Source organism: Phoca vitulina, unplaced genomic scaffold, assembly GCF_004348235.1.
Source record: "Phoca vitulina isolate PV1807 unplaced genomic scaffold, GSC_HSeal_1.0 scaffold2, whole genome shotgun sequence".
In the NCBI taxonomy this organism is placed as follows: Eukaryota; Metazoa; Chordata; class Mammalia; order Carnivora; family Phocidae; genus Phoca; species Phoca vitulina.
The window spans coordinates 91,188,464-91,208,968 of NW_022589705.1; the positions used below are offsets into that span (position 1 = coordinate 91,188,464).

Sequence of the window (20,505 nt, forward strand, 5' to 3'; positions counted from 1 at the left end):
TCCCATTGTTTCCAACGTTTGTCTACACGGCAGGCAAGGAGTAGGCGTTCTGCCTCTTCTGTGCGTCCTACAACCCCTTCTGACAGGTCTCGCGTTAACACTGCCGGAGGTTCCAGTACCCTTAACCCCAGCCCCCTCCATCATCAGCAGGAAGGTAAGGGAGAGTTCCAATGCCATCTGAGGCCAATTCTTCCCAGGGGTCTCTTTGGACACAACTCCTGGGCCCCGCCCACATTCTCCCTTGGTTTCTCTGGGATGCCCAGCCAGTAGGTAAATCTCGGGTGGAATGACAGAATTTGCATTGGACAGGACTTCATTGTGACAGATGTGGAAACTCAGTCAACCCTTCAACAATTTTATCACCTGACTTTTTTTTTTTTTTTCATTGCAAGTCTTCATTTCCCCTTTAGATAAGAGGCTGTCCTGGGGGTGTTAACACTAGCCTCCTCCTCTGGGCTCAGCCCGGCCTCTCCAGCCCCTGAGGAGAAGCTCAGCCCTGGCCCTGGAAGTTGAGGAGGGTGTTAACACCAGGGGGAGGGTATTAACTGGCACCTGTTTCTCCTGTCAAGTGGCAAACAGCTTCTTGTGCCTTTTATCTGAAGTGTGTGCTCACATACGAACTGGATAAAATGCTAACTCCGCAGCTGCCCAAATGGTCCCAATAAACCAGAGTTTCTTCTTTTTTCTTTTAAGATTTTATTCACTTGAGAGGGAGAGAGAGAGAAAGAGAGAGAAAGAATGAGAGAGAGAGAGAGAGAGCAGAAGAGCAGAGGAGGGAGAAGCAGACTCCCCGATGAGCAGGGAGCCCTACGTGGGGCTCGATCCCAGAACACTGGGATCATGAACTAAGCCGAAGGCAAGCACTTAACCAACTGAGCCACCCAGGTGCCCCTAAACCAGAGTTTCAATGAGGAACTGCAACAGGCTCCTTGGGACAGGTAAGAAAGAGTACAATTCTCTTCTGACCTGAGTGAACTGAAGTTCTAGGCACTCCAGAAGAATAGGACTGTATCTGTGTGTTGGGTGTGAGGGCTGCATGGGGAGAAGCCCAGAACTCCAAGAGCTCTGCTCAGATGCTGCCTTTGCTTGGTGACAGCCAGTCTCGGGTCCTCAAGGCCTTCCATGCATGTGTATACAATCCTCATGGTTCCAACCTTACAGAAATGCTATAATGCTATCACCATATTACAGAAAAGCTTGTGGTTCAGGGAGACTTAAAACAATAACAATGGGGAGAAAAATAACCCATCCAAGTCACACAATCAATAAATAGCAGAACACAGCTTGAACTCAAATCTGACACCAAACCCTTGCCTTTAACTTCTGTCTCCTTGCGGAATCACCTAGAAGGGACTTCTGAGGGTCTTAACCCAACACTGACCTCCTGCAGACAACCTTCTTCACTGGTCACTTCTTCCCCTTTAGCAAAGCAACATCAGTGCCTTATACAATTTTTGATTTGAGGACACAGCTCTTTACTCAAAATGTTTCTGCCTGGGCCTCCAAGTGGTGGATGTCATGGGATGGATTTTAAAATGAGATTTCCAAAATGGTAGAATTACTACAGCCCTTGAGAGAAGTGACGTTCTCTTTAGTGTCCGAAAGCAGCACTCCAAAACTTTGGCCGTGATGGATTATCATCTCTTCCCCTACAGACCTCTTCTCATTACGGAAGAGCCCCAAACACCTGCTGGAAGCTACCACGCATTTAAAGTGGCCACTCCAGGGGCACCTTGGTGGCTCAGTTGTTAAGCATCTGCCTTCGGCTCAGGTCATGATCCAAGGGTCCTGGGATTGAGCCCTGCATCAGGCTCCCTGCTCGGCTGGAAACCTGCTTCTCCCTCTCCCACTCCCCCTGCTCTCGCTCTCTCTCTCTGTCAAATAAATAAAATCTTTTAAAAAAATTAAAAAATTTAAAAAAAAGTGGGCGCTCCAAATGTCCACATCTACCTCCAACCTCACAGGGGTGGGGCTGATGACCCCTATCTGGGTTTAAATGAGGGCTCCAGGCACCTCAACATTTGAGATGAATTCCACAAAGCCAATCCAGAAAACAGGGGCCTCCCTTCAACATTTCCACCCCCACCATTTCCACCCCCCTATTCTCACAGGTTTTAGCTCAGGCTGAATATTTCAGGAAGGCTGGCAGAAGTATTCCCCTCCCCTCATAAATGCTTCATTAATCCCACTACATTTTCAAACCAGGCTTTAATCATAAGAAGCCAAGAAAGACATTTTATCCTGAATAAGCCCAAGTACTGAATATCGATTTGTTCTTCTCTGAAGAAAATGTGGGTGTAGGAACAGGTGGGCAATAAAGCAAGGGACAAAGAGAACCCTGACTGAGATAGGGCGGATCCAGGCAGGTTCTCCCTTCTTGACAACCTCCCATCCTCCAAGGCTAGCCTCCGCGCGCCCCCTCACCACCTGGGAAGAGAGGGAGCTCTGTACCTCGCATCCTTATCCTCCTGCCCCTGAGGGAAGCACACAGCCTCTCGTGGGTTTATGGCTGTTTTAATTCCCAGGCATCCTAGGAAGGAGAGACACCCGAATAAAGAGTCCTTAACTGAAATCACTCGAATGTTGTCCAGACTGTCATCTCTCTGACAGACACAATAATTTGTCACTGAAGAAGAACCAGTGCAGTTCAATGGTGTGTCAACCATGCTGGGGTACGCGGATTCTCAGTCACCCTGTGTGTGCCTTCGAAACTTTTCCACCACACTCCACCCAAGGGCCCATCTCTTCTTCTGTAGAGAGATCCCAGAGGACAAGACAGTGCCCACCCCCCACCCTCTACCCCACCCCGCTGTGCTGAATCGGTAGGTTTCCTCTGTCTACAGGTCCTAACAACCAGGAGAGGCACAAACTCACTTTGCAAAAGAAGGCAGCCCAAGCAGTGGCCTCATCCTTTCTCTTTCTGGTCTTAAAAAGCACGTGTTTATTTTATGTTCTCCTCCAGCTCAGGCAAGTCCTTAGCCGCTCTGTCGTTCATGCTGTCTGGGGCAAGCGTCAGTCCCATAACCACGGATTTCTGCACACACAAATTCTGCAACTCAGCATCCCAGCTTGAAGCCCGTTTTATCAATTGAGAGGTTTATGACCCTTGAAAGTGAAGTGCAGGCCCCACAATTCTTTAGTAGACCAAGGGACGAGATCATCACAAAGGGTTCTTGTGCCATGCTGGGCTCATTTATCAGTGATCAACCAAGGAAGGCAGCGAAGGCTCTGCGGGCTGCCTTCTGGCCTCAACACGGCTCCGAGGTTCTAATCCCAAGTGCCAGTGGCCACAAAGGAACTTTTGTTTAAATCAGGGACAACCAGGGTGGTACCACCTGACAAACTGGATTTTTAATGAACACTCAGTACTCAGGGGAATGAGCGATTTCAGCTAGATCTTTCTTAGCCACAGTGTCATCAGGCCAGAGAGCTAAACTGGGGCCTACGGCAATAGGCTTTGTGCAAGAAAGCATGTACTCCTTTGACACCCTCCAACTTTCTCATGACCTTTCTCTCTGCCCTCAAAGGCAAGTGGCTGGTCCTTCATGCTAGAGCAGGCAAGAGGGTCTTTCTAGGCCATGAGACAGCATGCGGATCAGGCCTGTGATTCACTGGCGGGCCAGCCTTCTGAACTACCCACATTACAGGCTCCCCAATGGACCTAAAAATAAACTGTCTTCACATAAAACAAAGTCTTGGAATTCTGTTTCAAGCAGAAAAATCGACCAGCTGCTAAAATGTGGCCGGGGCTGTCTTTAATCCAAATGATTCAATTTCTGCAGGCCAGCCCAGAACAAAGGCTCTCTACCTGCTCTTCTGTTACTTCTCCTACCGCTAATCCATACTATACATTTCTGTATGGGTATCACTTTCTTCAGATCCCAGGGATTCTCTTCAAGAATCTAGTTGAGGATGAGCTTATTCTCTTCTTCTCTATGAACTACACAATCCTAAATCTCCCCCAGCTTGGGCACAAGAATCACCATCTAAGTCAAAAAATGTTACAGTTGGAGATGTTACTCCCAACCCCTTTCAGAAACTTCTCACTGGGAGACTAATTTGGCCTCCTGCTTCCCAGAAAATGATTTGAAACTGGGTGAGGACAGCAGGAATTTGGTTCGTCTGTGGAAGGGATTCTGGACAAGGACGTATTGTCAATGGCTCCAGGGGATGGTGACCTTTCCAGAGAGGAGCGCTTGGATCTGACAGCAACAGGGACACAGGTGATGTCAGCCCAGATCATTCCAAGACCCCTCACCACCTACACACACACACACACACACACACACACAGCCTGAGAGACACACCTCTCAGAAGGCACACCCTGTCCTGCCACTCCTTCTGCTATGACTGGGCCTGGAACCCTGGGCTGGGGTCTTGTCTGCCAGTCCTACTGGTTTAACACTAAACCTACTGGTTTAGATCCTAGACCCCATCCTGCCAAGCTCCTGGCACAGCTCCTGGGGGGTGGGGGGGTTCACCAGGGGTCAATCTCAATGTGAACAGACATTGCCAGTTGACCCTAATACTGGTAGGAGAGGCACAAAGCACATTTCCAGCCTTCAGTGGAACTCTGGACCTGAAGGAGGTGCCCTATGGTTCTAGAAAGTTCCACCTCATGGTGGAGATGACCTTGCCAGTGGGGAGAAGGGGGAAAATCCAGATGTAAAAACACTTTCCATCAAGGTTTCAGCCACTAACTGAGGATAGGGGCACTACTTCAAGGGAGGGAGGAACAAAAACCACCCATGTAGGATATTTCTTCCCTCTGAGTTAATGGAGCCCGGAAGCCACCACTGACTACTCCATATTATTACCTAAGGGCACAGGTTGTTTCACTTTGCAGTGGTCTTCACCCAAGCTGGTGAGTTTCAGTTTCCAAAGAGTCACGAAAAGCACAACATAATTTCTTGGTCAGTTTGTCTATCCCCAGGAATGAGGATTTGCACTGAGAGAATTTTCAGGAATGCATTCTGTCTCTCCTATGATTGGGACCAATGGCTGCGGAGGAGTCCTACTCCACATAATGGTCAGTTCTTGCCCTGCCCCTGCTCTGGCTTTGGTGATGCCCAATTGGCATGGAGTGAGTTCCCAAGATACTTCCGGGCAAACATCTGCCCCAGTCCCTGAAGCAAAGGGAATAATGAGGAACAGACTCAAGGTCTATTACTGGCTGTCAGAATGGTAGATGGTAAGGGTCAAGTGGGAGAAGAAACCGAGATCAGTTACACACTTATGAAAGCCAAGAGGCAATGTCAGGAACGGGCCAAAGCAACCAAAATCTAGAAAGAGGTGAGCCAGGGGAACTAGGGCCAGTCCAACCATTCCAGAGAGCAGTGTCCTGTTAGCATGAGATAAGACCAGCCTTTTGCCCCACAGGGTTTTAGCAGGGCCCCTCCCTGGCAAAAGTCAGCACCTACGCCTCACATCTTCAACCTCTGGCCCTCTGAGGAGCAGCCCGCCATGTGGGTTGTGCATTTCTCCCTCCAGCCTTGAGATTCTTTGGTGTATTTCTCCTCCTGGGAATATGGTAGACTGGGAAAAAAAAAATGCCACACAACATTTGGAAATATAATGGGCATCCTTTTAAATACAGAGCTGAGCTCTCAGAGTTAGGGAAATCTGTGAGAGGTATAGCTCCTCCGAAAGATCTCTAGAATTTGTAAATGTTACATTGTTTGGAAAAAAGGTCTCTACAGACATGATGATGTTAAGGACCTTGAGATAAGAGATTATTCTTGATTATCCAAGTGGCCTCTAAACGCAATCACAAGTGTCCTTATAAGAGAGGGACAGAGGAGGGTCACACACAGAGAAGAGAAGGAGCAATGTAACCACGGGGCAGTTAATGGAGGGATGCGGCCTCAGGGAAGGAATGCCAACAGCCATGGGAGCTAGAAGGGGCAAGGAACAGATTCTCCCCTGGAGTCTGTAGGGAGCGCAGCCCTGCGACACCTCAATTTCAGCCCAGTGACATTGATTTCAGACTTCTGGCCTCCAGAACAGTGAGAAAACAAATGCGTGCTGTTTTCAACCAAGTTTATGGTACGTTATTACAGCAGCCAAGAGAAACTAATATACCCACAAAAAAAAACTAACGAAGAAATACAAAATTGAAAACCAGAGTGATAGCACACACTAACACCCAGGCTGCTCAGAGGCATTTGTTGGTCTTATAAAATGGGTGCTGGAGTTTTACTGGCATATGGGGCAGGTAACAAGGTCTTAGGTTATGCTGGAGAGAGGAGTTAGAACTGCACTTCACTCATGCACACATGTGCGCACACACATGCACACACACAAAGGCATGCACACACACATTCACGTGCACGCGTGCCCACACACACACACATACACACACTCACACCACACTCCAGCTGCCTGAGAGGGCTTTGCTATCAGGAAAAGAGGGGAGTAGGATAAGGGACATGCACACAAGGAAAGGTAATAGGGTCTGAGTCCTGGATTGAGTGGGGCAAGAAGGCGATCTTCCTTAGTAACTCATACCCCAAGCCTGCCCTCAAATGGGTCTGGGTTCAAATACATCCTGCCTGGAGCTTGAGGAAATCCCCAGCTCAGAAATTCACATTGCCCATGGTAATGGCATCACACAGATAAAACCCCAAACATGAGCTCAAAATTCAAACTTACAAAGCACTTGGGGTAGTAGGTATCCTGGACATGAGTCAACAGAAAAACAGAACTGGATCCAGAAATGCCAGAAATGGATTATAAAACTCCTTTCTCAGATAAATGTGATTCTCAATGATTCAGCAGCTTAAGAAGATAAAGATCGAGAGCAGGAGAGACAGATTACTTTAAAAAGGAAAAGAATACCTGGAAGACTCAAAAATGACTCAAATAGAACTTCCAGAGGTTTAAAAATGTTTAAAGATATTAAATGAAAAACCTGATCACCCGAATTAAGCTGAAGATCAGACACAGCCAGAAAGAAAATTAATAAACCAGAAGGTAGTTTTTAAAGTCAGTGTCCAGTATGCAGCAGACAGACAAAGATGGAGAAGATGAAACACGATTCAGACTGAGAAGTCCAAGGCAGGTCACAGGGGGATTTCTAAAGGAGGCAATAGGAAGAGTGGGAGAGTCAGTATTCAGAGAAATCAACTGGCTTAACATTTTCCACAACTGCGATACCAGTCCTCAGACCTGAAAAGCTCAAAGCCCAAACAGGACTCATGACATTAGAGCCACTCCCAGACACACTACAGTGAAATGACAAAGCTTCCAAGATAAAGATTTTAAAAGCAAATCCACAGAAAAGGCAGATCGCCTCCAGAGAAATGACTTCAAGAAAAACAGAAGCTGACAGCAACAATGGAAGACAGGAATAGCCTACCCAAATGCTGAGAGAAAAATAAGCCGACCTAGAAATCTCTATCCTGCAGATCTCATTCTGGCCAAATACTGGCCAAAAGAAACTAAAAATTATGGAGACCCTACTATGGAGTCCTTTCTGTGGTTGGTCCCAGTCTCCACTGCAGACTGGTCCCAACCATTTATGAACATCTCAGCTGTCACGGGCCTGGTCTCTAGAATCCAACTCTTCATACCCTGGATTTCTGCCTTCAGTAGTCACTGGCCACGGGGTGTCGCCACAGGAAGTGCGAGGGTTCTCTTTGTATTTCCTTTTTCACCTTTCCCAGCACTGTGGACTTCCTCCATGCTGATGAAGGTGCCTGCTTGCTTCCAACATCTCGGGCACATCCCAGCTCAGCCTCCCGCCTCCCCATCCTCTGCTCTTCTGGCCAAACCAAAGTCTAGTCCCTCCACCTAGCCCTTTGGATAATTGCTTCAGTCGGAGTGCTGATCAGGTGGTGGACCCTGCCTTGTCCCCACGTAGACCTCGCTGTTTTTCCATAGCTTTCTGGGTCTTACGCAGCCCCAAGAGGCGGCCCACCTGTTCCTTCTGAGCACTTCCTACCATCCTGTCACCCTGATGCTCCTGGCTGCTACTGCAGTCTCCCCGGAGACGCAGAGGGACCCACGACGTAAATTCCTTCTTTGATTTACTTCTCACCTAGGAATCAAGGCCAAGACTCTGGCCTTTTCAAGTAGCCAGGAGCACTTGTCTCTCAGACCAGTTTGCGAGCCCTGTAAATCCCTCCCAAGAACTGGCTCTCTCCCTGAGCGACATCACCCCTCCAGTTCCCTGAACAGAGAGGGATGGAAACCACCTCCTCACTTCGGCCTTTCCCTTGTCCCCAAACCAGTCTTCTCTTCAAGTGTCCTGACTGGTCCTCACTATAGGTAACTGCTAATGACTTTGAGAAGATCACAGAGGAGATTTTGAGTTTCGAGAAGTCCTAAGATGCAAGCAAGTGGAGCCAGGCCTGAGCACCTGGCTGCCCTCCTGCTGTGTCTTCTTCCTTCAATGGAAGCCAGCTGGACTGATGTTCGCTCTCTGGGGCTGGAGCTCCCACCTAGCAACAGTGACATTAGACCCTGTTGGTTAAAACAAAGGCAAACACAGGCACCAGGGAGGATGGCTGACATCGAGGACCAATAGAAGCACATTTACCTTTCCAGAAAAAGCCCAGACTACATCTGCTTCATCTAGCTTATGCCTTAGGAGGACAGATGAGATCAGAATTGGTCAAAGGAGCTGATGTCCAAAAGAAAGACATTGTGTGAGACTGTAATAGACCAGAAAGGGTTTACTTATCAAGGTCTAAGTGTCACCACCAAAAAAGGTGGGGGATGACGACGTGGGAATCCTAGTACCTCACATTTCCACATCCTCTACAGCAGGACTCTTCTCATCCCCTACTCCAAACATCGCATTGTCAGTGTTCAGTCCTCAAGGAGCCCTCCATGCTCTGGGGTTTCCTGGTGACCCGTGCGGAAACCTTCCCACCTCTTTCTTGTCTCGTGATGCCCACTGTGGGCAAAGCTTCTCTCACGCACCAGCCACTTCAGAGGGGGACTGTCATGGAGGACTGTGCTTTTCCTTCAGATTTTCTAAACCTACAACCATCCCATTTCATCTGGGAAGAGATGGGAGGAGACTTGTCTGGATGAGAGCTTTGCCCTTGGTTTTAAATGGTCATCTGGCAGAGGGTTTGGAAATGATAAGGAGAATCAGCTAATGAGTTTTTCAGAAGCTGGTTCATCCACCTACGGCCTCGGGAGAACAGCCCCCATAAAGTTGATTGAGTAAATGTGTGCAAGAACAAGAGTCTAAAGGCCAACTACACCTTGGGCAAGAAAAAGTACCTGCAGGTCTCACTTCTTGGTGGGCTCTTCGTACGACCTAGGCCAGCTTCCAGCAGGAAGCCCACCAGTCACTTAGTCCCAGCACTTTCTGAAGAGAGAACCGAGGGTGAAGTGAGGTCTCTCACCTGTTCTCCCACAAATAGGCCATTTTCCTTCTTATTCAGTAGTACCCACTACCTCAAGAAATCGAAGCTTTCCCCATTGCCCTTCAGCGCTGCCATCAAGAACAGAGAGCCAGCTCTGTTCCTGACCACCCAGGGCTTCTTGGGGACGGTGCACTAATGGTCTGGCTTAGACCTCCCATTTCATGAAGGCACCCACCTGCCCAGTCTGGAACGGCCGTAGCCTTGAGTCAAAAAATGGAATGCCTTGGCACCTCAGGATTACATTCCTTCTGTTTGTTCCCACTTCCCATCTGCTGCGAAGTCTTCTCCATGACTAAGATGAGGGAGAAAACACCAACCACTCAAGCTCACAAACAAGCGCTCTGAAGCCCCAGGGCCCGGTACAATACTTGGTCCAGCAAGACCACATTTGTTGTATAAGGGGATGTGGACAAGAGTTGGGGTTCAGAGCTCAACCTAAACGCTTTTATTTTATTCAAGGCAAGGCAAGGGAATGGGAGACCAGAAAGTGGGAATACCACTGAGGCTGGAAGCAACCCACAGACTGGAATGAGAGACCTGTTAAGAAGAGCTGAGGGCTTAAACCAGACATTGTAAATGGGTGGCCAACAGGCTGGACACAGCTGTCCCAGTCCGGCCCTCCAGAATTCAAAATCTTGCATTTGGTGACACCCACTTAAAAACTGGGAGATTTTTTAGGAAGACCAGGACTCTAGGGTTCTCCTAGAGAATAAGATCTGGCAACATCAGCAAACCCCCCCTAGCCATGCTGAGAACTGGCGCCCAGCTCACCTGATCTGTCTGACCCCCGTTCCAAACCAAATATTCGCTCTTTCCGCTGACTGTCTCTTAACCTTCAACTACTTCCTCCAAGGTCAGATGCTCCGTGTTTTAAGTAACATTTGAATTTTATTTATTCAGCTGCCCCTTATTAAGGCTGACCATCTAATTTATCATGTAAGGGGGGACATGCTTGTGAATGAAGGCAGGTGCTGTAGTAATTATACCAGAAGACTGACATGAACTAGGCCTGTCCTAGGTAAGCCAGGTCCAATGAGGACCTTCTTTAAACATCCTTTTGTGATTCGTGGATGGCAATTTTCATAGATCTGGTGATTCCTGGCCTTGGGGATGACAAATGTTGAATTTGAGGAATTTTTGTTTAACCACAGTGATTAGCCAAGGGAAAAAACGAGCAACTTTTTAGTGGTCAGAAAGACAAAACCACAAGGAATGTTTTAATTCCTGGTGTTACTAAACTCTGTCTCACTAGGCAGGACAGGGATGATGTGCTAATAAGGAACAGTAATAATGACAGTTATGAATTGAATGTCCTCCCAAAATTCGCATGTTGGAATCCTAGTCCCCACTGCGTTGGTATTTGGAGGCAGGGCCTTTGGGAGGTGCTGAGGCCATGAGGGTGGAGCCCTCACTGTGGGATGAGTGCCCTTGGAAGAAGAGACGGGAGAGTCTGCTTCTCTCTCTGCTCCCCACTGTAGGAGTTACAATGAGAGGCAGCCATCTACAAATCAGGGAGTGGGCCCTCACCAGACACCAGATCTGCTGACACCCTGATCTCAGACTTCCTGGCCTCCAGAACTCTGAGAAATACATGTTTCTGTTTAAGGTGCCAGTCTGTTGTATTCTGTGACAGATGCTGCACTAACTAAAACAGACTGCAAATGTTGATATATAATGCATCCTGTGGCAGGCACTATGACAAACATTTCACTCATATTAGCTCATTGTCAGACCTACCACAACCCTGTGAAGTAGGTAAGCCACTATTTCCTTTTCACAGATGAGGAATCTGTGGCACAAAGAGGTTAAGCTACTTGTCCAAGGTCACACAACTAGTGAACAGCAGAACTGGGATTTGAACCCAAGCAGTTGAGTTCTTAAGTCCATACTAATAACCATATGGGCCCTGCCTCTGACAAACAGGTCTCTGGAGAAAGAAGTCAACAAGAGACCAGCTGCTGCTTCTAACGTAAGGACCGGTGGGATGACCTGGGCTGCTCACAAGCCAGGACTCCTGCACACGTGACTTAGTCCACTGTGATAAGCACCCAATTTGTCCCTGTTGCCTTCCCCTCAAACACACACCACCGACGGGAACTTCCTGAGGTCAAGGTATGACACAGGGAGGGTCACTGACAGTAGCTGCATCCTAAGGAGGTCACTGGGATGCTGAGAAAAGCCCACGTGGGGGCTGAGGGTGGGAGATTAGGTCGAGAGGAGATGAAGAGGGCAACGGGCAGCTGGTGCCCGCCACTTTGTCCTTCACACCAACAAGTAGGCCTCTTTTCCTTCAAGAGCCTGGAGTCAAGAATACTCAATCTGATCAGCCCGAAGGACCACTGGGATAAACTGTTCTCCCCACTGCCCTGATTCCACACGCTAACTCGAGGGCCAGGAAGAATTAGTCTTGAGAAAGAGAACAAACATAGCAGCTAGTTTGCTTTGCCAGGTTCCGCTCACACCTCTGTACTGTGCTAACGGCCTCTCACGAGACGGACAGCTAGCCTGGAAAAGGATGAACACTTAGGCCGTGGTCTTACTGATAAGGACGACAACGCTGCCAACCACATGAGGTCTGGAGGATGCGAAGACAGCCACGACGGTAGCTCCTGACCTTGGGGCGCCCAGAGCCTAATACAGAGAGCGCCAACAAATGGAAGTCACACCATGACACAACATGTTGCGAATAACTGTGCACACGGAAGATGAAGGTCACGCCCCCCTTAAGCCACAAACTTCTGGAGGGTGGACATTGTCTCCAATAACTGCTGTTACGGCAGAGGCCACGTCCATTCAGAAAACGTTCACTTGCCGGCCTAGGTGTTCAACGTCCGGGGATGAATTCCCGAGGAGCTGGGGGAATTTGACAGAGTCTAGACAGAAGAACAGGAATAAGTAGAGATTTTGGATGCAGACGGCTTGAATTTGAATCCTGGCCCAACCACTGACTTGTTAAGAGAAACACTTCCCTTTATGGGCCTCAGTCTCATCTATAAAACGAGGATGACGTCCACCACCTTACAAGGATGTGACGAGCAGGAAATAAGGTAACATGGAAGCACAGCATGACGACCAGCATGGAATAAGCACCTGATCAAGTGTCAGCTATGGTTCTGCTCAACAGACAGCAGGCACTACCACAATTCCTGGTCTAGAAGGTCAAAACATGCTGTTCCCATTGCAGAAACAGCCAGGCAAGGAACAGGTCCTCGCCAGCCATCTCCTGGGGATCTAAAAGGAGACCTTAAAACCAAGTTCCCATTCCCATAGACGGGAATACAGGAAACAGGGCTCCTTGCTCTGCTCATCTTCATCTATCTCACTTGTGCAAACACGCCCAATGTGCTCGGCTCGCAGCAGATGGCATAACTCCTAGTTCTCCCCTTCTCTTGGTTATAAATATGGCAAGTGGCTTCCAAATACATATAGGCTGTACATTCAGATAAATCCCTCTATTGTTCAAAAGGCAGGAAAGGGGGTTCCTCTGGCAGCCTTCGGAAGAAACGAGGTAATAAAGTCAAAAGATGACCAGACCTTGGCTCCAGGCATCAGCCTGACTTAGGAGGCAGACAGACAGACAGACAGATAGACAGACATGGCTTGCATACACTGGAGCTTCTACATGGCAGTGAGCTGGAACTGATCCTTAAGCAACTTGTGGGGGGCTTCTGAGCAGCAACCAGGAGGGGTGCAAGAGAACAGCGGGCCCAGGTGTGGAAGCCCATTCGCCTTCCTGCTCCCTCCACTCCTCTGTCTTCCCCCTGGAGCCAGGTTTGATGTCATGCAACGCCAGCAGGATATATTGGACAGGATGACCTCAGTCGTTCTGGTCAAGGGAAACAGCCCTGCAGAAACACTTGGCACCCGGATAAGACGAGTTGGAAATGGGCCTAGAATGACACAGGGGAGGCTCAGCCCGTCCGAGCCTGGTACCAAAGACAAAGCCACCCAGGAACCACGGCCCACAGACTGTCAGGCCCAGGGCTCAGTCAAGAGCCTGCAGCAGAGACACAGCCAAACACCAGGTCAGACGGTCTCCCCCATCCAACACTTTGGGGACCAAGGAGGAGATGGGCAAGTGGAGTTACTCAGCTACACTGAGACCAACAGGACAGCAGCTTGAGTCTGCACTGCCCATCCCCTTAGATTTCCTCCCAGCATCTCTGTCAGGTGCTAGAGACAGCCAGAAACGAGCGATGTGGAATACAGTGAGGTCTCCAGCGGCCGGCCTGGGAGTGTGGCCCTCAGCTCCCACCTGAAGGAAGTCAGGCAGGAGGAATGAAGAGTGACAGCCTCCAGGCTAACTCCTCTCCTACCTTTCTGGGCTACAGCAGGGTCCAGAGGGAAGGGGAGAAATTTGGGTTGGAGGTTAGAAACAGAAGGGAAAGAACTTGCAGGGCTAGCCTTCCCAAAGTGGGTGGAGGTCCCCGGAGGGGGAAGAGGGTGAACAACAGCATCAAAGCCAATAGAAGAGCCAGAACATCACTCTCTCCACTTCCTTGAGAAAGACAAGACACATTTAAAAAACAACAACAACAACAAAAACCCTTTGCAGCAGCTGCAGTTTTGCCCTTTTTGAGCACAGGTTTTGGGGTCGGGCTGACTGGGGTTTAAGTCCCAAGGCTGCCAACATCTAAACTCACCCATTAAACAGGAAAGGCACCGTCTGCCTGCAGGGTGGCCATGAAGAGGAGGCAGACACGAGCTCATCCAGCACAGCTGCTACAGATCTCGGAACACAGTGGGAACTATTCTTACTAGAGCTTTCAGACCTACTCTAAATGCTCCCTGCCTAAAGCAATGCCTACTGTGCATGGTGAAGTGGGGAGGAGGAATAAGAAAACCAAGGCACCATATACTATCAAAGGTCCCAGCAAGGAAGCATGGCTTAGGCCCTTCCACACAGTCCCACACAAGTTCTATCTACCCCCATTCTGTGCTACATATGTGGGTCTAGGGCAGGGATCAGCACTCTTTATTCTGCAAAGGGCAAGACAGCAAATATTTTCCGCTTTATGGGCCACATGGTCTTAGTAACAGCTACTCAACTCTACTGTTGTAGCACAAAAGCAGCCACAGATAAAATGAACATGAATGGATGTGGGTGTGTACCAATAAAACTTTATTTACAAAAGCAAGTAGTGGGCCATATTTGGCACCAGGGCCATAGTTTGCCAACTCCTGGTCTAGGATTTGGGGGTTCATCAAATTCAGACAGACAGCAAAAAGTCAGCTCAAAAAAACTGAATTGGGACTAAATGAGAAAGAACGCCATACTCTTTCCATGGCCCCACCAGACCTTCACAATCCTGCTACCATGAACTGGGTCAAAGTTCTGATTGGCCCCACCCATGCATAATTACATCCTCGCTGCCAGGGTTCTACTGCTGCCCTCCTAAGCCCAATGGGCCCTTTTATGCTCCTCCCCCCATCCCCACCCCACTAAGCATCTTTGACTGCTCCATCTCTGAAGAATCAACTTCTCCTAAGACATAGGATACTTACAGACACAGGAGACTAAGCCAACTTCACCAGGGACCACATACTTTAGTGGTTAAAGGCACAGGCTTGGGCATCTGACTGGGGTTCACCTTCCCCTTTCACTACTTCCTAGTGGGATGAACGTGGGCATGCAGACAACCTGAGTGTTTCCCTTGCCTGTAGAAACTGGTTAGGATTTTTGAAAATTAAGATAATTTATGTAAGACTTATTGGAAGGATTGTTGAAAAACGGAATCATTAAAAAGTCACATCGTGTAGAATTCTCTTTTCCTCAATATGCTTTACATTTGCCAAGTAGATCATCTTCTCCTTGAGGAAGAGCATCTCCTTTTTTTTTTTTTAAGATATTTTTTATTTATTTATTTGACAGAGAGATAGAGAGCACAAGTACGCAGAGTGGCAGGCAGAGGGAGAGGGAGAAGCAGGCTCTCCGCCGAGCAGGGAGCCTGACGCAGGGCTCAATCCCAGGACCCTGGGATCATGACCTGAGCTGAAGGCAGCTGCTTAACTGACTGAGCCACCCAGGCGCCCCAAGAGCATCTCCTTTTGACTTACTCTCAGATTCTGTAGTTCTGGAACCGTGCAGAGAAAGCATATAGTAGGTGCTCAGTGAAGCCGGCTGACTGAGGGTTGCATCTTACTGGGGAACAGCCATGACGGACACAGCGGTGAGCCCCTGCAGCCATGAGGTCATTTCTCACACACGGAAGGTCTCATTTGTGATGCCAACTGAACCCCAAATGGCTGGCTGGAGAGGGGTCCACATTTTCTCTCAACCCTTTTCACCTCCTAATTGAGTGAGCTCTTCTGACTTAGCTTTTTTTTTTTTTTTTTGCCATTTTAAAGTTTCTTTTATTCCCATTATCAAATTAAAATGAGAAAAATAGGAGGAAAGGACTGTCACATTGCTTTGCAAATCAGGTAGCATTATTTTAGGCTTACTCCTCTTTGCATTTCTTCAGGGAGAGCATTCTCCCTCGAGACTGCTGGCCATGATTATTCCCTGTGCTTCCCTGACATAAAGGGGTTTTGTTTATTTGTTTGTGTGTTTGTTTGTTTTTAAAGGAGACAGAGGATTTCACAGGCTGATTTAGGCCTGGATGCCTCCAAAAGCTTAGAGGATAAAGCCACAGGGGACAGCACCGAGGCACTTCAGAAATCCAACCTGCCTTCTCACAGTAACTTCAGGGGAGTAGAAAGGGGCGTGCAACCTCGGTCCAGGCAAGCTCCCAAGTCTCCTTCTCGTGTGGGGTAGAGGCACCAAAGTCACTGAGGACCAAATAATCCACAGATGCGTGAAGTGGGAGATTCTCAACCTTCTGGACGAGCCAGAGTCAAAGTGCATGTGGAGGGAAGGGTGTTCAATGCTTCGGACCCCTCGAACCGAAGTCTCTGCAGTCCAAGGTGCCCCGACTGGCCCGTGGAAGGATGCGCACCCAGCATCCCCCACATCCTCTAGAAACATTAATGAATACTTGCCACTCACCGTGCCAGGAGTACAAGGCTTTCCACACACCAACTTAAACTCTGCAAGGACCCTATGAAGTATATGTGGTATCCCCATTTTACAGATGAAGAAACCGAGGGACAGAGAAGTCACCCGCCTGAGGTCACGCAGCCTGTAACAGGTGCAGCTGGGACCCCTGGCGGTCTAGCTCCAGAGCCCTCACTCACCCACCCCACAAGCTGCCACCCTGTGCAGACACATTCCATCCCGAGACACCAGCTCGTTTGTTGTCCCCAGTGTGCCGGGACTTCAAAGCCCCCAGAATGGAAGGTCTGGATGGATCAGGCTGCCGTGAGTCCAGTTCTTGTTTTGCAGCTAGAGATGGATGGCCCAGGGAAAGGGGTGGGGTCTGCCATCGCCAAAGTCACGCAACCACCTTGTGAAATTTCGCATCAACACTGACACATGCCCCCAGACTCCTAATACAGTGCTCTTCTCATCGCCTTCCTGACTCACAGCCAAAATGCGCAATTAACGCTTGAACACCCACGAAACCTGTGGAGAGCACGTGGTCCTTCTCCCAACAGGAATCCACTCAGAGAGCAGGGAACCGGGCCGACATGAGGCCACCTGGAATCTTGTGGGACTCCAGCAGAACCATAAGCACCTATCAAGCAGCGGTGTGCGGGCTCCAGCCCCATGACCATTTGCACCAAGCCACGCACCCTCACCTGGTTTTCCTTGTGACCGATGCACATCCGAGCAAGATGGCTGGCAGAGGGTAAGGCTGCAGCCCACCCCAAATTTCCCCTCTGTATAACACATGAGCCTTTGGAAGACAATGTCAGGGGCAAAGAGCAATGGGGTCTCCCTGCAGCAGAGCCAAGGGCTGGGAGAGGCTGCAGGACGGACACGATCGTGAGCAGCTAAGTTCCTCCAACACTGGCTGGAGAGGCCCGGCTCGCACACCTCCCTCGGCAGCCGAGAGAGGCTGTCTTCTGATAGAAGACGACCAGTCTGGGATTGGCGCCTGCCCTGAAAAGAGGGCCACAGCCACCACGTCATCAGATCCCTCCTGACACTCCCACCCTCATCCTCCAGGTAGCCACAGAGAAAAGAGACGACAACACAAATGGGGGCCCTCCCTGACCGTGCCCCAGTGGCACATTCTGTCTGGTGGCATGTCCCAGCAACTTTAAAGTGAATATGCCAGGCAATCACATCACTGGCTAGTTGAATCTCACATTCCAAATTACATCCAGGGAGAGACGCGGCAGACAGACACAGGGGCCTCCGCTGCTGGGGCCCCTGGCTAGCACCCTGCTCCCCACACGACACCCCTCCTACCTGCTTCCATGAGCTGGCACTGCTGACCAAAGACGTGGGAGAAGGTGACCGGGCCCATGGCAGAACTGGATGGCGCCAGCGTGGATTCCATGGCTCTCCTGGGGTCTTTGGTGTGGGTCATGTGGCAGTGTCCAGACCCTTCAGAGCGTCCAAGCAAAGGACGACGTCACTGGCCCAGGAACCGTAGGTCTGAGGCTACTTATCACTTCCAAGAAGAGGTCCCCACTCCCAAAGTTTATAAGCTTCTTCCTCTTACCACTCACTCCTTGCAGTTTTCCTCAAACACCAGCAAGTGAAAAATGAAACCCTCTATGCTTTGGCAGATCTTGCACACTCCCAGAGTTAGACGCACAGGGAAATCGAAGTTTTGCCCAACAGGAGTCTTTCCTCTCGATTGGGAGGGACGACGACAGGGACGCAGTCCCCCTCTGCCTTCCTGGGAGTCACCTAGAAGGGGCAGAGTCCGCCGCGATGCTGCCCCTCCGGGGCTGGCTGGCTGGAGAGCTCAGGCCCCAGCAGGTCCCCGCCAACGCTCCGCAGCGTCTCCTTCCAGTGAGGAGGGCCGGCGGCGAGGCTGCCCCGGGCGCCCCGGAGAACTGGCTTCCCAGGCCCTCAGCTCCCGTGACCGAGGCCCCGCAGTCCGCCCTCCTGGAGCCCGAGAGCGGCCGGCAGCGTCTGCGCGCCCCTGGGCGGCTGGATGCAGGCGGGGAGAGCGGCGGGCGGGCGCAGCGCGGGCACTCTGCAGCTCTGGGGTGAGGTGTCCCCGGCTCATCCTTCACTCCCGATGCCTTTCCCTTCCCGCGTCCCCCTCCTCGCAGAGCTGTGGGGAGGAAAGCGAGACGTGGTTAAAGAGCCCCAGCTCCGACCTACTGCAGCGCCCCCCACACACACACACACCACCACCCCTTTTCCGTGATGCAAAAGGGACGGTACTTGGGAGATATTCTGGATGCAGAGGGAAGTGCTAACTCAGCCCAGCAGGTTCCTGGCTGCTGTAACCTCTTCATGCCCACAGCCCAGGGAGTGCCAGACACAGGAGAGGAGAATGCCAGCAGTAAAATCCAAAGAGCAAGAAGAGAAGAGATGGCAAATGCCACACATCCCCCATGGCACCAACATGGTCTGGGCACTTCACCCTCCTCAACCCCGACCTCTTCTGGGCACAGAACAATCCACCTGCTCCACCCCAAAGGGACAGTTCCCCTGGAAAGGGGGGCGGGGAAAGAGGAATACCGTCCACATCCATGGGATTACAACAGCTGTTGCAGTGCGTGCCTTGTCTCTATTTTGACATCCCATCTGCTGATCGCAAAGGTGCTAACTTGAGAGAGAGAGAGAGAGAGAGAGAGAGAGACGCTGCATCTTCTCCAGCCAGCATTTCAGATACTTTTGCTGGGGATCTGGCAGGATGCTGGTGGCACCGTGTCCACCAGGAGAGAGAAGGGGAAATGGCATAGCGGCAGGCAGGGCACCCAAGGAGGACCTGGGCTGAAAAGCCATTTGCCTCTTCGGTGTTCAAGATACAGAGAGTAAAGTTCCAACTGATGTGTGGGCCAGAAAGGCTCTCAAACAGAAGCTTTTCCACTGGAGCTCTCTGCCAGCAAGTCGTACAGCTCAGTGATGTTCAGAGGGTTGTGCGGGATGGTTAAGGCAGGGCACAGGAAGCCCTGACAAACTTCCAAGAGTTAAATGAAGTCAACTTCATGTTCTCACTCTAAGGTAGCTAGAATGCCTGACCAGCCCTTTTCTTGCACGGCAGAGGTTCTTCTCTAAGCCGTGACGTTACGGAACATCAGAGACCATTCCCTCTGACGACTGAGGTCTAACGCGCTCAAGGAGGAGACCAGACTTCTTGAGAATGGCAGAAACCCCATGCAGGATGGGAGATGGGTTAGCTTCCCAGGTTTCTGCAGCTCCGCAGGTTTTAATGCATCCTACCTATGAAGTACTATGCTGCCCCCACGAGAAATCCCAGGTGGACTGTGGGGAGGAGAGATGAATAGGAGGAACACCAAGGATGTTTAGGGCAGTGAAAATTCTCTGTATGATGCTCTAAGGATGGATACATGTCATTATACATTTGTCTAAACCCAGAGAGTGACAACAGCAAGCATTACAACTATGGACTTCGGCTGATAACGATGGGTCCGTGCACGTTCATCAGCTGAAACAAATGTCCCACTCTGGTGGGGGATGCTGATTATGGGGGAGGCTGTACACGAGGGGTCTATGGGAAATCTCCATACCTTCCTCTTAATTCTGTTGTGCTCTAAAAAAATTATCTTTAAAAAAAAAAATCCAAGGTAAACCTTTATACACTAATTCAACCTGCAGATCTTTTGTTTGGAAAAGCATGGGTTCTTTTCCTCCCTTCTCTGCACACCTAGCCCGTTGCTGCTCCCTGCTCCATGGTGCTCAAGAGAAATCTACCACATCTCACTCTGCTCTCTAGCACAACGCACCTGAGTTGCCTCCAGCGCTGAGACCATAAACAACACAGTAATGATGCCACCTAATGGCCAGTCATCAATATGTCACCCAAGTCGGGACACCAGAAGGAAGAGAAGCACTATTAGTAGTTACACCAGGGTAAGTGGCATCAAGGGGGAGGGACGGATCTGTGCAAGAATTTCCCCGGCTACGTACCCTGGAGTGGAATTATCCAAAAACAGATGCAAATCTGATTTCATGAAACGGTGCCAAGCACTAGTCCAGAATGGCTCCCTAGGGCTGCACGCGGGGTCCCACTTTCGCACAGCTTTACCAATAGCCACCATTGGCAAATATGAGGAAGCTGGGCAATCTAATAGGTATAAAGTCATAGCTCAT

The 20,505-nt window shown here is 50.0% G+C and overlaps 1 protein-coding gene across 4 annotated transcripts in view; it reads right to left on the reverse strand.

Moving 5' to 3' along the window:
* Positions 1-20,505, reverse strand: part of KAZN (kazrin, periplakin interacting protein) — a 1,052,477-nt gene that overhangs the window by 1,001,477 nt on the left and 30,495 nt on the right. Inside the window, exons 1-2 of one of the 4 annotated variants that reach the window (XM_032393251.1) lie at positions 18,610-18,830; positions 17,677-18,496 (exon numbers count right to left, since the gene is read on the reverse strand). In XM_032393251.1, the coding sequence (XP_032249142.1) occupies positions 17,677-17,797 (121 nt within the window). In that variant the 5' untranslated portion in view covers positions 17,798-18,496; positions 18,610-18,830. The other 3 variants (XM_032393243.1, XM_032393236.1, XM_032393259.1) reach the window with 3 other exon arrangements.